This window comes from Podarcis melisellensis (assembly GCF_964234715.1).
Source record: "Podarcis melisellensis genome assembly, chromosome: 9".
Taxonomy (NCBI): domain Eukaryota; kingdom Metazoa; phylum Chordata; class Lepidosauria; order Squamata; family Lacertidae; genus Podarcis; species Podarcis melisellensis.
The window spans coordinates 68,539,197-68,558,716 of record NC_138541.1 but is presented as its reverse complement, the minus strand read 5'-3'; the positions used below and the strand labels follow the sequence as shown (position 1 = coordinate 68,558,716).

General features: G+C 44.3%; 1 protein-coding gene across 2 annotated transcripts in view; it reads right to left on the bottom strand.

The window, feature by feature from the left end:
• Positions 1–19,192, bottom strand: part of KCNIP4 (potassium voltage-gated channel interacting protein 4) — a 408,026-nt gene extending 388,834 nt beyond the window's left edge. Inside the window, exon 1 of one of the 2 annotated variants that reach the window (XM_081924620.1) lies at positions 18,724–19,192. In XM_081924620.1, coding sequence (XP_081780746.1) covers positions 18,724–18,784 — 61 coding nt within the window. In that variant the 5' untranslated portion in view covers positions 18,785–19,192. The remainder of the gene's footprint in view (positions 1–18,723) is intronic. The other variant, XM_081924625.1, reaches the window with a different exon arrangement.
• Positions 19,193–19,520: the final 328 nt, after the last annotated feature.

Genomic DNA, 19,520 nt, shown 5'->3' with positions numbered 1-19,520 from the left:
CTTTCCCAGTGTTTCCAGCTCACCTGCTAATATCTGTGGATGAAGCCACAGGAGCAGGTGTCAGCAGTACCAGACCCAGCGCCATTTGACAATGCATTGAGAAGCATGACTGAATGCTCGCATGGGGGGAAAGGTGTGCATGCAGAACCCCAACCAGTTCTCAGAGAAGGAGGAGAGGGAGGAAGCAAGCTGTTGCCCCACCTCATCACGAAGTACCCTAAATCAATAGATCTGATGAGCTAGGAGAGAATCTGCCTGTCACTTTAATCCAAACCTTCATGATGTTGCCAATCAGAGACATTGCTTGGTATTGAATATGGGTGAGCACACTTCAGATTAATTTACAGATTAACAAAATTATTCATCAGAACATCATCATCAAAATGTTTATTCGGCTTTATGCCCATCATGAAACACAACACAACAAAACAAATCAAATAAAACAGCGGACTCGTACAAACCACAAATAGTATAACACAATTCACAACTCACAAGGACAGATATTAGCCATTCATAAGAAAAGTTTAAGATTAAGATTAAAAATTTTTAGGCACTACACTAAATCAATATCTGATGTCATTATAGAAAATTCTTATAACAAAAATTATTCATCAGAAGAATTCAGGTAACTTCCAAAAGGGTAAAAGGGTAAAGGACCCCTGACAGTTAAGTCCAGTTGCGAACGACTCTGGGGTTGCGGCGCTCATCTCGCTTTACGGGCCAAGGGAGCCAACGTTTGTCCGCAGACAGTTTCTCCGGGTCATGTGGCCAGCATGACTAAGCCACTTCTGGCGAAACCAGAGCAGTGCATGGAAACGCCATTTACCTTCCCGCCGGAGTGGTACCTATTTATCTACTTGTACTTTGACGTGCTTTCGAACTGCTAGGTTGGGCAGGAGCAGGGACCGAGCAATGGGAGCTCACCCCGTCGCGGGGATTCGAACCACCGACCTTCCGATCGGCAAGCCCAGAGGCTCAGTGGTTTAGACCACAGCACCACCCACGTCCCTGCAAAAGGGTAGGGAGAGGGTAAAGATGCTGCAAGACTCCCAACAGCAACTTTCAGATTACCCCATAACACCTTCATGAGTGACATGCTCAGGTGGGTTCTCCATCCTTGGAGTAGACTTCTGTAGCTCCCTCTCTCCTCCCCTACAGGACCACATGGAGCCACTCTCCAAGGGGAAGGTAGAAAGAGAGCACAGGAGCAAGTTTCAAGGGAGGCATAAGGAGCATACCCTCCGACATTTTTCCTGTGAAAATTGGGACATCCTATTCCAATATGGGGACACGGGTGATGCTGTGGTCTAAACGACAGAGCCACCAAAGTCCGAGCTGCTTGGCTATTACTTTCTAGTAGTCTATTAGAATGGGATGTGGGTGGCACTGTGGCTTAAACCACAGAGCCTAGGACTTGCCGATCAGAAGGTTGGTGGCTCGAATCCCTGTGATGGTGTGAGCTCCCGTTGTTCAGTCCCAGCTCCTTCCAACCCAGCAGTTCAAAAGCATGTTAAAGTGCAAGTAGATAAATAGGTACCACTCCAGCGGGAAGGTAAATGGCATTTTCGTGCGCTGCTCTGGTTTGCCAGATGCGGCTTAGTCATGCTGGCCACATGACCCGGAAGCTGTACGCCGGCTCCCTCAACCAGTAAAGCGAGATGAGCGCTGCAACCCCAGAGTCATCTGCGACCGGACCTAACGGTCACGGGTACCTTTACCTTTACCTATTCAATTATGATTATTACTATTTTATGCCCTGCCATCTGACTGGGTTGACAGCCACTCTGGGTGGCTTCCAACATATATAAAACATAATAAAGCATTAACCATTAAAAAAACTTCCCTATACAGGGCTGCCTTCACATGTCTCCTAAAGGTTGTAACTACTTATCTCCTTCGCCCCGGGAATCACATGACTCCATGTCCTCCAACATTTCTTGGGTGAAAAATAGGGACATCCTAAGGAAAACTGGGACATTCCGGGATCAAATCAGAAACCTGGATGAGTCCGGGACTGTCCCTGGAAAATAGGGACACTTGGATGGTCTGAAAGAATTCAGCTGAGGGGATATCCAGTTTGGGTGCTAAGGATTTGGAGTCTAGGGCAGGGTGTGGGCAAGGATGATGCAGGAAAAGCTGAGCACTCTATTCCAGTTTGGAGCAAAACACAGGCTAAAGAAATTTTTTGGATCTTTCAAAGCTCACCTTGGTTTTGAGGTCATGTTTAACAAGGCTGTATGTGTGCCAACAAAGGTCCGTATAGTTAAAGCTTTGGTTTTCCCAGTAGTGATGTATGGAAGTGAGAGCTGGACCATCAAGAAGGCTGATCGCCGAAGAATTGATGCTTTTGAATTATGGTGCTGGAGGAGACTCTTGAGAGTCCCATGGACTGCAAGAAGATCAAACCTCTCCATTCTTAAGGAAATCAGCCCTGAGTGCTCACTGGAAGGACAGATCCTGAAGCTGAGGCTCCAATACTTTGGCCACCTCATGAGAAGAGGAAACTCCCTAGAAAAGACCCTGATGTTGGGAAAGATGGAGGGCGCAAGGAGAAGGGGACGACAGAGGATGAGATGGTTGGATAGTGTTCTCGAAGCTACTAACATGAGTTGGACCAAACTGCGGGAGGCAGTGGAAGACAGGAGTGCCTGGTGTGCTCTGGTCCATGGGGTCATGAAGAGTTAGACACGACTAAACAACTAAACAACAACAACATGTGTGATTAAAGGACTGGAGCAAAGTTTCTAGCTCAAAATATTGTTCTAGACAAAGCAGGACAGACAGTCCCATGTTTATTGAGTGCCTAGCTTTGCAAATAAAAAAGAGTGATGCACTCAATTCAGAGAGCCAAAAGGCAGCCACTGAAAAATATCCAGTGTCTGGCCAACATTGCAAGCTGCCTGGTGCCAATTTTCCTTTGGCCCGAAATATTATGCAGCAGGTTTTGCTAACTGAGAAATATTAAGAGTGCTGCTTGAAGAAGCTATAGCCCAACCCAGTGTGTTGTTTACTCAGAACTTAGTCCCACAGAGTGCCGTTGGGCTTCTTCCCAAGTAAGTGTGCAGAGACTGCAAACCATAATCTTTATTCCAAAGGAAACAGAGGTAAATTGTTCTTCTTCTTCTTTTTTTTTTCTTTAGAAAGCAATGCGGGAAAGAGAACCAATTACTCAAGTAGCTTTTCTACATAGTAGCAATACATTTCATCCGAAAGAAAAACATCACTGTAGTTTACAAAATGAAAAAAATGAACAGTTAACCATATATGTTGTTGTTGTTGTTTCCTCAGCCACTCTGGGCTGCTTCCAGCACGTATAAAAATATAATAAAACATCAAACATTAAAAGCTTCTCAATACAGGGCTGCCTTCTCCTCTCTTCTGAAAGTTGTTTAGTTCTTTATCTCATTGACATCTGATGGGAGGCCATTCCACAGAGAGTGCACCACTGTCCCCAAGGCTAGGGTTGCCATATGTCTCAACAAGTTGTGTCCAGAATTTAACTTTTTTAAATATGACAACCCTGTCCTCTGCCTGGTTCCCTGTGACTTTACTTCTCACAGTGAGGGAACTGCCAGTAGACCCTTGGACCTCAATGTCCAGGCTGAATGATGGGGGTGGAGACGCTCCTTCAGGTATACTGGGCCAAGGCTTTAAAAGTCAGCACCAACGCTTTGAATTGTCTCAGAAATGTACTGGAAGCCGGTGAAGATCCTTTAGGACCGGTGTTATGTGGTCCCAGTGGCCACTTCTAGTCACCAGTCTAGCTGCCACATTCTGGATTAGTTGTCATTTCCAAGTCACCTTCAAAGGTAGCCCCACACAGAGTGTGTTGCTGTAGTTCTAAAGCTCTCTTCAGGCCTTCTGCTACATGTGATGACCAGTGAGGGGTAGTAGAGGGAATGGATCTCAACAGGCTTTCCTCCTCCATCACATCACCTTCGCAACTCCTGCAGCTCTCCACATGTTGAGGGCTAAACCTCCATAGAGGGAGATCCTTTTTATAGTGGCACAGATTCCTTTGCCAGGATTATAAATGGCACTGGGTGTCTACACAAGTTGAGCATGCTCTTCACGCAATAATCATCACAGAGTCAAAGGAAGAATACCTCAGCAAGACTTAAATGTTGGGGCCAGCCTGAGATGCAGACAGCCATAATTAGGCTGGGACCTGGAAACTCTGTTCTCCAGCCCAGAGGTCGACAAGCCAGGCTCCCTGTACAAACACAAAGTTGTATACTAGCAACTGTGCAGGTTTGAAATGAAGCAGTTTACCCATGACCAGGAGCTCCCGTTTTTGCTCAATCCCTGGCCATTGTCACCTATTTTTCAGTTTTCGTGCACAAAGACCAGTGAGGAAGACCAAGCTCAAAACACATTTGGGTTTTGTGATAGTCAATTACACTCATTTAGTTTGTTGAGCTTTTGTTGCAGCGTGACAAATTATGGGCTACATTTCTTCAGTCTGTTGATATTTTGCTAATCTACAGTATGTTTGTATTCTTTTGCTTAGTATACAGAATCACAGAATCGTAGCATTGGAAAGGACCATGAGGTTCATGTAGTCCAACCCCTGGAACACAGGAATCTTTTGCCTAATCTTGAACCCACAACCCTAAGATTAAGGGTCTCATGTTCTACCAACCATCCCAGTAATCAGAAATGTATTGCTTTTAATTGTTATTAGATCCCATTAAATTATTGTTAAAGTATAAACACACACATGTATGTATATACGTATGTTTTTGTGTAATATGCATTTACATTAGTTAACAATGAATTGATGCCGACTGCAAATAAATACTAGGCAGTTTCCAAGTTCTTAGCTTTATTTGCTAAGGTAAAGGTAAAGGGACCCCTGACCATTAGGTCCAGTCGTGGCCGACTCTGGGGTTGCGGTGCTCATCTCGCTTTATTGGCCGAGGGAGGCGGCGTACCGCTTCCGGGTCATGTGGCCAGCATGACTAAACCGCTTCTGGCAAACCAGAGCAGCGCACGGAAACGCCGTTTACCTTCCCGCCAGAGTGGTACCTATTTATCTACTTGCACTTTGACATGCTTTCAAACTGCTAGGTTGGCAGGAGCAGGGACTGAGCAACAGGAGCTCACCCCATCGCAGGGATTCGAACCGCCGACCTTCTGATCGGCAAGTCCTAGGCTCTGTGGTTTAACCCACAGCACCACCCGCGTCCCAGCTTTATTTGCTAAATACGAGTAAAATAAGCATGCTAAAATTGATCACTCTGGGGAATCTGAACATTTCCCAGTGCAAATTATCCTAATATTTTCCAGATGATTTCCCACAAAACCCACATCACTGGATAAATGCCATTTTTCAAAGTGATGCTACCAACACATTTTTTTCCTTCTAACATGCTTTGGTATTTCCTAATGCACAGTGTCAAACATACACCCAGCACTTTATCTAACCCTCCTGAGTATACAATATGGCCACTAATTGTACCCAATAACTTTATGCAGAAAAATCTATCAGAGAAATGGCGCATACTAGTTTTCTTTTGGCACGCTGGGAGCTCCAGCTGTGAGAAAGGAGTGCAAATCAAGCAAATTTCTCACTTCCAATCTCAAGGTATACCACTCCAGGGAAAACTTTAGCATTTGTTTCTGTTGAACGCTTAAACTGGCCCTGTGGCATTACAATACTATTCATACCAAATCACAGACATGAGGTTGCAGAATAGGTAAAAAGGTAAAGGACCCCTGGACAGTTAAGTCCAGCCAAAGGCAACTGTGGGGTTGTGGCACTCATCTCACTTTCAGGCTGAGGGAGCCGGCGTTTGTCCACAGACAGCTTTCCAGGTCATGTGGCCAGCATGATTAAACTGCTTCTGGCGCAACGGAACACTGTGATGGAAACCAGAGTGCACAGAAAAGCCGTTTACCTTCTTGCCGCAGCAACATCTATTTACCTACTTGCACTGGCGTGCTTTCAAACAGCTAGGTTGGCAGGAGCTGGAACAGAGCAACAGGAGCTCACCCCATCATGGGGATTCGAACTACCAACCTCCTGATTGGCAAGCTCAAGAGGCTCAGTGCTTTAGGCCACAGTGCCACCCACATGTCATAGATGCAGAATACCCAAGATAGACATCGGAATGCCTCCAAATGACTATTTTTTTGGGGGGGAGACAGGGTAGAACCATGATTTCCAGACCCCAAATTCAAAGAATGCCACCAATAAACCCCAACACATGTAACATCAAATCCTGTAAGAATGAAGTCCTAACTTAGAAGGAATGTTTGAGTCAGGTTATATTTTTAAAACGTCAACAAGCTCGAGGTTCCTTCATTGTGTCAGTAGTTTAGAGAGCAAAAGAGCTATAAAACTCCAGAGCAGCGATGTCACGCTGGCCACGTGACCCGGAAGTGTCTCCGGACAGCGCTGGCCCCTGGCCTCTTGAGTGAGATGGGCGCACAACCCCAGAGTCTGGCAAGACTGGCCCGTATGGGCAGGGGTACCTTTACCTTTACCTTTACTATCTTTGGGTAATTTCTGCACTATGGGAGATGAAACTAGTCTGACGGCTGTGCTTTTGTTGACAGCAGCATTTCCTCACTTGCATGCACTTACTAAGAAATATATTGCGCACCTCAAGCCAGAATGGAAACCTTCAGTTCAGTATAAATTGTTTCTGAAACTGCTTTTTTCCGGTGAAAGACAGGAACCCGAATGAATCTAAGTTTTATCATCCTGGGGATTTTATTCAACTATCTGACAGATGAAGCTGGAGGTGCTAAATCTTCAGGTTGCAAAACACTTACTTGCTGGCATTGCAAGTTCTTTGGAAGGGCCGTAACGTGTGCTGTGACAGCACATTGCTAACAGCTGAAGAGGTCTAGGTGCATGCTGCATCGCTAAAGCTAAACCACATCACAACCTGGTTAATGACCTGGAGGGCAGTGGCAGACTTGGGGATTTAAAATTTCTGCGGCACCCATGGCAAAACCAAACTTCATCCCCCTACCTCCTGTTGTTTGTAATTGTTGGAGACCCCCCATGATGCCCTCTTGGCTCCACCCCCAGTGTGGGCAAATCAGTTGTGCTCCCCTAAATCTACCTCTGTGGAGTGCAGAGCTTCCTGGCAGGAGAGTGGAATAGAAGCATATTGCTTAACAGCTAATAATATGAATGCTTTGTCAGCTTTGTGGGGAGCCAGTGATAGGGGCCAACACAAAGTTTGGGGTCTATTAGACTAAAGGTAAAGGGGCCCCTGAACATTAGGTCCAGTCATGGCCGACTCTGAGGTTGTGGCGCTCATCTCGCTTTATTGGCCAAGGGAGCCGGCGTACAGCTTCCAGGTCATGTGGCCAGCATGACATAGCGGCTTCTGGCGAACCAGAACAGCGCATGGAAACACCGTTTACCTTCCCGCTGGAGTGATACCTATTTATCTACTTGGACTTTGACATGCTTTCGAACTGCTAGGTTGGCAGGAGCAGGGACCGAACAACGGGAGCTCACCCCGTCGTGGGGATTCGAACCGCCGACCTTCTGATCGGCAAGTCCTAGGCTCTGTGGTTTAAGGCACAGCACCACCCACATCCCATTCTAATAGACTACTAGAAAGTAATAGCCAAGCAGCTCGGACTTTGGTGGCAAAGGGGTGGAAGGAGGAAGTAGTCCTGACAATAACGGATTGGCATAACAAGCTACAAGAATTTGCTGAAATGGCACAGTTGACAAATAGACTGAGAGGCAATTCAAAACAAAAAATTATGGAAAAGTGGGCTAGATATAAGATATATGTTCAAAAATACAGTAAAGGTTCACTATCTATGCTAGCATTCAATTGGCTTTGGAGACTGAGTTGAGAAATAAGACCAAGGGTACATATAGGAATGTATTAGATAAAATGTAAAGAAACACACAATAATAAGAGTACATTCATTTGTAAAAAAAGGAATATACAACTGGATAGACAGGAAGTCCAAAGTGCTGGTATATATATGATTTGGGAGTAGTTTTTTGTCCTTGGTTTTTTCTTCTTCTTCTTTAAGTATATAAACTTTGTATACATGCTGAAAATTATAGTATAATAAGCCTTGTGATGTAATATGATAATGTTTACCAATGTAACATAAGAACTTTAATAAATAAATAAAACTGCAAAAAACAGTAATAATAGCTATGCATTCCTAATTTGTTTTCCAACAGCTCATATTTCAGATCCATTCAACAAAGGAGCATTTATTTGCTCATAAGAGAGTAAAAATCCCAATAGACAATTTCACCTGAATGATGTCTCACATACTGCATGATATTTCACCACTTGCTGGTTAAAGTAGAATTTAAAGTTTACCATACAGTGGAATTTATAGCAGCTTTGTGGCTTAAGGTGTCAATTATGGACAGTTATTCTGGGAGGGCTTAACTGAACAAAACTTATTTCCATTTGTGTTGGGGAAGGGGACCCTAAACTGCAGAGAAATGTGCGTCTCTTTCTCAAAACATTTGTTTGCAAAGGAAGAGCAGCTGCAGAAAGCCCGCCAGTATTGTATATTTCCTGCCCAGAAAGCTGCTGGTTGCCTTAACCAGCCTTTGCCAGGTAAGATGTTGGAAACTCAAAACAGTGGAGAGTAGTGCTGCTGGAAGCCACTTCTCTGCCTAAACCAGAATCCACATGGTAGCCTGTCTCTTCCCTCTCCCTCCACCCGCAGCTAGGACTAACATTTCCAAAAATCTTCCTGCCCTGTTCTAACACCTGTTTCTGCCTTCACCTCTTCCTTCCAGAGTGGTGCATACTCTGGTTATCTCTCGCTTGGACTACTGCAATGCGCTCTACCTTTGAAGGTGACCTGGAAACTACAACTAATCCAGAATGCGGCAGCCAGACTGGTGACTGGGAGTGGCCGCTGAGAGCACATAACACCAGTCCTGAGAGAGCTGCATTGGCTCCCAGTACGTTTCCAGGCACAGTTCAAAGTGTTGGTGCTGACCTTTAAAGCCCTAACCAGCCTCAGTCCAGTATATCTAAAGGAGCGTCTCCACCCCCATCATTCTACCCGGACACTGTGGTCCAGCGCTGAGGACCTTCTGGAGGACCCCTCACTGAGAGAAGTCAAGTTACAGGGAACCAGGCAGAGGGCCTTCTCGGTAGTGGCACCCACCCTGTGGAATGTCCTCCCAAAAGATGTCAAAGAGAAAACAACTACCAGACTTTTAGAAGACATCTGAAGGTAGCCCTGTTCAAGGAAGCTTTTAATGTTTGATGCATTACTGTATTTTAATATTTTGTTGGAAGCCACCCAGAGTGTCTGGGGAAGCCCAACCAGATGGGTGGGGTGTAAAAATTTTTTTATTATTTATTTATTTATTTATTTATTATTATTATTATTATTATTATTATTATTATTATTCCAGCTGAAGCAGCTAACTTCACCCTGCTGCATTGCAAGACCCTCCCTGGTAGGGACCGAAGTAGAAAGACTCCAAGTCTCTGAAACAACCCCCACTGAATAGCTCTAGGGTTGCCATATTTTGAAGAGCAAAAAAGGACACATTCACCAACTTCTACATTTAACTATGGGTTGCAATGGCGACACTTGTTGCCAAGTGACTTGAAAGCCAGTGTGGTGTAGTGGTTAAGAGCGGTAGACTCATAATCTGAGGAACTGGGTTCGTGTCTCCGCTCTTCCACATGCAGCTGCTGGGTGACCTTGGGCCAGTCACACTTCTTTGAAGTCTGTCAGCCCCACTCACCTCACAGAGTGTTTGTTGTGGGAGAGGAAGGGAAAGGAGAATGTTAGCTGCTTTGAGACTCCTTCGAGTAGTGATAAAGCGGGATATCAAATCCAAACTCTTCTTCTTCTTTTTGTTTTTTAAAAGGAGGACATGTCCTGGGAAAAGACGACATATGGCAACCTGTTTACAAACCCTACAACTGAATTATTTTGTCTGAATGGGTAGAAACATTATTGTTTACTTGTTCTTTGCAGTCCAGCACACATTCTTAATTTACAAATTTAATAAATAAATATGGACTGGTTGGAGGCGGGGCTTATTGGTTTGTTTGTTTGTTTGTTTGTGTTGCATTGTGTATTTTCTGCTCTCATTGTTATGTTGTGAACAGCCCTGCGATCTTCAGGTGTAGGGCGGTATTCAAATGCTCACTTCATTTATTTATAAAAGCATCTCTATACCAGGCCTTTCATAAAATACCAGCCTGACATACAGCAGTAGAAAAACATAAAAGCCATTACAAGTGGTGCAAATTGATTGTGAAAATGACTAGCTCCTCGAAAAAGAATTTAACGACTGCACGGTCCTGTCAACACAAAAGGAATATTCAAGGGATGACTGAAAGTCAAAAGTGAAGAAGCTCTGCTGGAAGTGTCTTCCACGGCATGGGACCAATGACTCCAAACGCCTGAATTCTGTAACACGGTAGACAAGTGACAGCATTCCTCTGGATTATCTCAAAGATCCTGCTGGGAGCTTCTTGCCTTATTTATGGGCCTCAGGAAGAAGCAAGCATGAAAGCTTCAGAATACCACCAGCCTTCCAATTGCAAGTCAATACAGCTATATGTGAACATGCAGAAATGGAAGCTGCTTCTCAGCTTTTCAACATGTTCCCCTGTTTTTGTTTGAAAGGTAAAGGACCCCTGACCATTAGGTCCAGTCGTGGCCAACTCTGGGGTTGCGGTGCTCATCTCACTTTATTGGCTCTTATTTATTATGGCACTAGAGGTAATTACAAATAAAATAAGAGTAACATCAGAGATCCGAGGGATCAAAATAGGAACAAAAGAGTATAAATTAAAAGCGTATGCGGACGACTTGATGCTATCCCTGGAAAATCCACAAGAAAGTGTTGGTAAGGCCTTAGAGATGTTAGAAGAATTCGGTAAGGTATCCGGTTTTAAATTAAATAAATTAAAGACCAAAATGTTGACGAAGAATTTGGAAAAGGATGAAAATGAAAAACTAGAGCTACAGCATGGAATTAAAGTGGCAAAAAAAATAAAGTATCTGGGAATTTGGTTAACTACTAAAAATATAAATCTGATCCAAGATAATTACCTTATGACATGGAAGCAGATAAAGAAAGATCTGGATACTTGGAGTAGAGTGAAACTTTCATGGATGGGAAGGATGGCGGCAATAAAAATGAACTTACTTCCAAGAATGCTGTTTCTCTTTCAAAACATCCCAGTGATCAGAGGTTCTAAAATGTTTACAGATTGGCAAAAAACTCTTTCAAAATTTATATGGCAAGGAAAAAGGCCAAGAATTAGGTTCAAACTTCTTACAGATCGGAAAGAGAGAGGGGGATTCTCGGTACCCAACCTGAAATTATATTTTGAGGCAGCCTGCCTTTGCTGGATCAAAGATTGGATTAATTTGGAAAATACTGATTTATTAGACCTCGAGGGGTTCGACAATAGATTCAGCTGGCATGCCTACTTATGGCAAAATAAAGAAAAAGTACATAAAGGGTTTTCAAGTCACATCATTAGGGGGCCTCTTTATGAAGTCTGGGAGAAAAATAAAAAGCTCCTAGAAGGGAAAACACCCTGGTGGTTATCACCAATCGATATCTCAGCGATTAAAAAAACAAATATGGAAGGAAAAAGACTCACCTATGAAGACCTACTAATAAGATCAGAAAATGGATGGAAGATGAGAACATATGAGGAGTTGAAAGGTAAATTAGCAAGCTGGCTACAATTCCACCAAATAAACGCAATATGGACAGAACACAAAAAAGTAGGGATGAATGAGAAGAAATCCAAATTCCAGATAGAAATAATTGAGGGCAAATCTAAATTATTATCCAAGATGTATGATATATTATTGGAATGGGACACCAAAGATGAAGAAATAAAGGAGGTTATGACAAGATGGGCAATGGATCTGGGATATAATATAGAGTATGATAAGTGGCGGAATTTATGGACTAGTGGAATGAAATTCACAGCATGTGTAACACTGAGGGAAAATTTAGAAAAGATGATGTATAGGTGGTACATTACCCCGGCAAAACTGGGGAAAATGTATAAAACAGGTAATAAGTTTTGTTGGAAGTGTAAAATTAAAGAGGGTAAATTTTTCCACATGTGGTGGACATGCGATGTAATGAAGAAATACTGGGAACATATTTATAATGAGTTAAAAAAAATATTCAAATATACATTCCCCAAAAGACCAGAGGCCTTCCTACTAGGAATAATTGGGGATGAAATTAAAAAAGAAGATAAAACACTATTTCAGTATGCCACAGCTGCCGCTAGATTATTAATTGCCCAAAATTGGAAAAGTCAAAGTACCCCAGAAATTAGAGATTGGCAAACAAAGTTATTTGAATTTGTAGAACTTGCAAAAATGACACAAAAAATTAGAAACCAAAAAAATACAAAGTTTATTAACGATTGGAACAAATTTATGACTTACATTGAAGGGAACTATAAGAACATAAAAACTACAGCAGGACTGATATAGATCTTACGATGTGTAAACCATTATAATTATTAACTGCAAGAGAAATAAATTACTCATATTAAGAAGCCTGAAACCGGGAGGGATGGAAGTCAATAGGTTTACAAAGGAACGATTTAAGTATCTAAAGATATAAAGAGACAAATGAGAAGACAAAGAATTGTAATGGGAAATGGTCGCTATTTTTCTGTTATGCTCAGAAATTTACTTAATTTTCTTTTTGTGTTTTTGGAGTTTTATGTAATGGTTGTAACTGTTTTTTCATTTTTTGTTTTTCTTTTTGGTTATTTAAGCGAAAATCAATAAAAAGAATTTGAAAAAAAAAAATTGGCTGAGGGAGCCGGCGTCTAGCTTCCTGGTCATGTGGCCAGCATGACTAAGCCGCTTCTGGCGAACAAGAGCAGTGCACGGAAACGCCGTTTACCTTCCCACTGGAGCGGTACCTATTTATCTACTTGCACTTTAGACGTGCTTTCAAACTTCTAGGTTGGCAGGAGCAGGGACCGAGCAACGGGCGCTCACCCCATCACGGGGATTCAAACCGCTGACCTTCTGATCAGCAAGTCCTAGGCTCTGTGGTTTAACCCACAGCGCCACCCGTGTCCCTTGTTTTTGTTTTAGGAACACCTTAAAGTCCCCTGCCCCAGGACTACTGGATCGCAGTTTAAGAACCCCAACACATACCCATACATGAGCCAGAGGATAATAACATCAGCTCTGAATTTGGGCCACTTTCTAACACATAACAGGAATAGTTCAGGTTTCTATTAAAATACAGCTGCGTAAAGATACGCCAGTACATGAAACCTATCATGCAACAGTGAGGTGCTGAGTTCCTAGATCTCAGTGAGATATTCATGGAAAGCAGATAATAAGCTTTCAGAGACTTAAGTGAAAGACAGCAATTATTGCCTGCAATTCTTATGTTCATATTTATTCATCCCACTATGGTTTTGCTTGTCATCACATTTCTATCCCACCTTTCCTTCAATATAACTGCTGAGTATCATTTTAAAACTAAAAATCTTCAGTCATCAGCTTAGGGAGACTGAAATGTTTGTTCACAATAAAACGCCACTGCTGGCATTTGTCTCTCTATACCGGAAACATCCTATTGCCCATTCCACATTAAAGGTCTATTAATTTATCATTAAATGACCCATCTGTGATTTCCAGGGGTGAAGGAGAGAATGAAACAGTCCGATACCATGGAACTAAAAATCTAGTTCTACAAGACCAAGCAGATCTTTAAACTATTTTCTCTAGTGCAGAAGAGCAGTCCTCACCTCTCATGCTGCATGGTGAATGGCCTTTGAAATGGAGGGAATTTTCAAAAGCAATTTGCAGTGGAGATCAGTTGTAGCAAAGGTGACTCGCAACGCTGTCCCTGCCATTGGGCAGAGGAATCTGGTGTCATGAAAGGACAGGAAATTGCTGGATGTTTAATTCATTGTTATATTTTTGCTCCAAAGGAGAGGCATTGGTAAAGGTAAAGGTAAAGGGACCCCTGACCATTAGATCCAGTCGTGGCCGACTGTGGGGTTGCGGCGCCCATCTCGCTTTACTTGCTGAGGGAGCCGGCGTACAGCCTCCAGGTCATGTGGCCAGCATGACTAAGCCGCTTCTGGCAAACCAGAGCAGTGCACGGAAACACCGTTTACCTTCCTGCCGGAGCGGTACCTATTTATCTACTTGCACTTTGACATGCTTCTGAACTGCTAGGTTGGCAGGAGCAGGGACCGAGCAACGGGAGCTCACCCCGTCGCAGGGATTCGAACCGCCGACCTTCTGATCGGCAAGTCCTAGGCTCTGTGGTTTAACCCACAGAGCCACCCGCGTCCATTGGTAGGATGCCTCAAAAGATATTGTGCACCTTGCCCTGAAGGGGACACCATTTGCTTCTCCCCTGAGGGAAGCAAAAAGTCTCTGCTCAGGCCTGGTGACTTGGGGCCAGCAGAAGACCTTTGGCAAACTAAGAGAAAAACAGGGCTCACTAAACAAAGGCATTCACAAAAATGCTTAAAGCAGCAGTTGCCAAAGAAGTAAGATCACACACTCAAATAGCTACTTCTTAAAATTCAAATGAGCCCTACTCCTTACTCTTTCAACATACAGAAATGTAGAAAAAGGTAAAGGACCTCTGGACGGTTAAGTCCAGTCAAAAGCGACTATGGGTTTGCGGCACTCATCTCGCTTTCAGGACAAGAGAGCCAGCATTTATCCACAGACAGCTTTCCGGGTCATGTGGCCAGCATGACTAAACTGCTTCTGGAGCAATGGAACACTGTGACAGAAACCAGAGCGCATGGAAACGCCGTTTACCTTCTCGCCAGAGCTGTACCTATTTATCTACTTACATTTTTGGTGTGCTTTTGAACTGCTAGGTTGGCAGGAGCTGGGACAGAGCAATGGGAGCTCACTCCGTTACGGGGATTCAAACCGCTGACCTTCTGATCCCAAGAGCCCTAGAGGCTCAGTGGTTTAGACCAAAGCGCCACCCACATCCCCATACAGAAATGTACATCAATTTTAATAGGGATCGGATTATGGGTCTTAAAACATTTCCAAATCTATAATTAAAGTGAAACAATTAATTAAAGTGGAACTACACAATTCACAGACAGATTCACCTTTAAAGTTGCCAGCTTTCTTTCATGGCAGACCTTTATGGCTTTTTTATGGTTCCTGGCACATTGATAAACCAACGAGAAAAGCTACATCAACTCCTTTCCTGAATTTCAAGCTGCTGTGAAAAATTCCAGAGCCCTGGTAGGAATAGAAGCTGGCAACCCTACCTATGACTCTTTGAGTGAGGTGAGACTCTGTCATGGGACACCTTGAGCAGTGCCAGAAATGAGCATCATCCCAGCAACACTAAATGAGTTAAAACTGACCACTTCAAGACATCCATTGCTGTTTAAAGAGCAGGCAGAGTCTGCAGCTCCTCTGTTGTTTATGAATCTGCAATCCAGGCCAATGCACCTCGCTACACTGGCAGAACCTTAACAGTTTTACAGTTCCAAGGGCAGAGAAATAACAACATGTTTCTGCAAGCTATATTTTATATTGGTTGCATCCAAACCCCTGCTTGTGTGAGTGGGAAGCATTTTCTGACCCACCCTCTATCGGCAGACTCCTTCTAACTGTCTCCCTTCTTTATTTAAGACACACACTCAAGATCATGTCACGTAGCTGTCATGCCATCACCCGCTCGTATTTTAATGAACAGCTCACATTTGAGGATTTCCACCCAAACCAATTCGTTACAGCAGCACTTTTTTAATTATTATTTTTTTTAGCAGAACTTCCTCTTTGCCTTGCAGAGTTTTAGCAGGGGAAACTTCTTCTGGCATAGAAATATAGGCTACGTACACAAGACATTTTATTCTCAATACAAAAAAGACTTTTTTTTTATGTTGTCCTAGATGGACACACTCAGGACGCGGGTGGCGCTGTGGGTTAAAGCCTCAGCGCCTAGGGCTTGCCGATCGAAAGGTCGGCGGTTCGAATCCCCGCGGCGGGGTGCGCTCCCGTTGTTCGGTCCCAGCGCCTGCCAACCTAGCAGTTCGAAAGCACCCTCGGGTGCAAGTAGATAAATAGGGACCGCTTTCTAGCGGGAAGGTAAACGGCGTTTCCGTGTGCAGCTCTGGCTCACCAGAGCAGCGATGTCATGCTGGCCACGTGACCCGGAAGTGTCTTCGGACAGCGCTGGCCCCTGGCCTCTTGAGTGAGATGGGCGCACAACCCCAGAGTCTGGCAAGACTGGCCCGTACGGGCAGGGGTACCTTTACCTTTACCTTTTAGATGGACACACTGTGGGATAAAGCAGAATCAATTTGAAAACCAATTGAAACAGATGTAGGCAGTCCTGGCCAATGGGGGCTGCATCTGCACCTGCCCAATGGCAGGGTGGGGATATATCGAAATCACAATGGCCGCTTCCTTCCTCATTCATCTGGGGCATGTGCAGAGAGGAAAAGGCATGGATAACCTACTCAAAGAGAGAGTTTTCAAATGTGTATCCACTGATCACACTCACCCTTGTGGAAGACAGACCCCTAGCATCAATCTAGCTTGAAAGCAACATGTTGTGGATGAGCATGAATGATTCTGGCTTGGGGGAAAAATACATTTTTTTCTGCTACAAACGGGATACCCAGCCATTGCTAGATTTCTGGGAGCTTGCTAATGCTAAACCTCCAGAAGCAGAGCCAAGGGAGAGCTGACAACCAAGTCTAGGCCAGAGTTTCCCAAACTTGGGTCTCCAACTGTTTTTTAGACTACAACACCCATCATCCTTAACTAGCAGGACCAGTGGTCAGGGATTATGGGAACTGTAGTCCCCAAAAAAAGGTGGAGACCCAAGTTTGGGAAATCCCTGGTCTAGACCATGTTATCTTCAGACTCGGGACCCACTTTTAACCCAAACATGCATTTGGGGCCGCATTTTTTAATCTTTTACTCTACATTTGCATGGCAGTGTGCTCCTGTACCCACCTTAGATCAGGTCACGACCCCCTAGTGGTCTGAACAACTTTCAAGATGCCTTGTCATTTCAAAACAAAAAATTGGTTTGCGGGCTATGAGGGCAGCAACTGGTGTGTTTTTCAATATCTTAATTAGGGCATGATTTTTGGAAAAATAAAATGCACGATGTTCTTCAGTTTTTTGTACCAGTATGAAAACTTTAGTGGTTGTGGTGTTTAATAAGGAATTCAATGCCCACGAAGCATTAGCAACCTGTTTTGATTCATATAAATGCATATATATACCTACGGTTATACTGTGACTGCAACAAACTCCTTGAATTAACAAAACTTATATAACACTTAGCTGCTAAGCAGGTTTGCAAGATGTCTTAAAATTATCAACAAGAAACAGTTAAAAAACAACCAATTTTAATTATTTTAAAATGTTTTAACAGTAAAATATATTTAAAAATGTCAACATTGACATGTCTCGGTGACATTTCATCTCTAAACTCAGCATCCGTCATCAGATACCCTCAACTGCAACATTTTGTCTGTGGCAACAAGGACCCAGACTCTAATTAGGTGAAAAGGGAACATTTCCGCTGTTGTGTCTTCCCCTGTTGCAAGACACTGCTATTGAAAACACAACTCTGGGAGAAATGCTGCCTTTTGTGCAACTTTTAATAGCCATCTGAGGTCTGGACCCATGACACCCTAAGAGCCACATTAAGACATAACAACTGCTTCCTTACCAAGACCCAAAACAAAAATGCTTTCTTTAAGAATGCAAAACTCAGTTACAAAAACAAATCCCACACCCAACTCAAAGTTAGTTAGTTTAGGATTGCAGACTAGGTGGTTCAATGCAGACAGTGATAAGTTGCCACTAGGTAAACAGCCATTTTTATTTTATTTAACTGCCATGTAAACATGCTCAAGATCAGATTGTAAATTAAGGGTTACCAGTTACTAAACGGCCCGCTGCCACTCAGGCTCAGGAGCCTATCCTGCAGAAATTTAGCAGGAGAAGCTCTTCCTGAACTTCGTTCCAGAAAAATAACACCTATTGAATTTCTGCACGCCAGCCAACAACTTTCATTTTAAATGAAGTAGAAGAAGTTGATCATGACAGGAGCAAGCCAAGGAGAAGGGAGATTTGGCATTATTCTAAATGGCATCATTCTGAAAGGGCAGGCTGCAGGATTGCAAGCAGGGGAAAGTATCCAAATAAGTTTTACTCAGAGTAAACCCAATGAAATTAAGGAACCTAAGTCAGCTCCATTAACGTCAATGGGTCTACGACCAGCGCTAGAGACATCCCAACATCTTTCTTTCGCCCTCCTACCATCCCTTGAGTGTTTACTCCGAAGTAAACCCCGCTGCTTTCCATTCAGATGTTCTATCCCCTAATAAACGAGAAACCCAACTTGCTTATGACTCATCCCGAGGGGTGACTGATCAAGTTCTTCAAACGTGAGATAGCAACAGGGCTATAAAGGGAAACAGATGTAGAGCATGTTGCCATTCCAATATATTAGGTCCTCTTTCCTTCATTTCAAGGAAAAAAGTCAGTACCAGCAAGGTTGGAGGAGGAAAACATACGTTCACACACACACACACACACACACCGGCAGGATTTGGCACTGCTGCCATGCGACCCTCCAGCACTGCATCTGCTTGCAAACCAAACGCACAGATATTTGCAAAAAGCGCATGCAAAAGGCAGGCAAAAAGCCTGTCGTAATAGCCCCAAACCGGACTGGGAAAAGCCCCGTGCTGCGCTTTGCAGCCCTACCGCCTGCGGAGCTCGCTTCCTCCAGCTGGGCAGAGATGCTGGCCACTCTCCGGGCGTTCATGGCTGGCGGCGGCGTTGGAAGCGCCCGGCGCGCAACGGGCAGACGGAGGAGCAGCGAGCAGGCGGGTCCCGCGTCGGCTGGAGCCTCTGTGTGAGAAGATTCCAGGGCAGCGTCTCTATCTCGGCAACCCCCACCTTTTTTGGGGGGGTGGGGAGGGCAAGCGGCGGGAGAACTCACGAGGGAGCTTCCTCCGTTCACCTCGCCGCGCGCAAAAACCTCCTGCCCACCCCCGGCTGCTGATTCACTTGCGCAAGGGGTTGAGAGCCGTGGAAGGGGAAAGGAAACACGGGGGAAGTGGCTAGGCAGAGAGGCTAGGAGGATCCTAAGCAGCCGAGGAGTGTGTGGGTTTTTACTCGGAAGTAAAGCCCCGCAGGACTTAACTTCGCAGTCCTCCAGAATGGCGTCCCGAGTTGGTGCGCGCAAAGGAGTGGGCTCCAAGGCTGCGATGCTTAATCGGAAGCAGGAGCGCTTGAGGGAGCGTGTGGTGGCAAGTCTGAATCCCCTTTCCTGAAAGGAAGCCCGATGATTTAGCGGAGCTGTGGGATCATCGAGCTAAAACCTCAGCCAGAAAAATCAAGATCCCCATTCATTCATTCCTCCCTCCCTCCTTCCTTGTCTGTCGCGCATCAGACCCACCTTCTTCTGCTGGCTATTGTGGTTTTAACAGCTGTGTGACAGGTAGACATCCTACTGGTGCACCTTTCCCGCTTCCAAAATTGCAGGGTGGCAGGTTGCA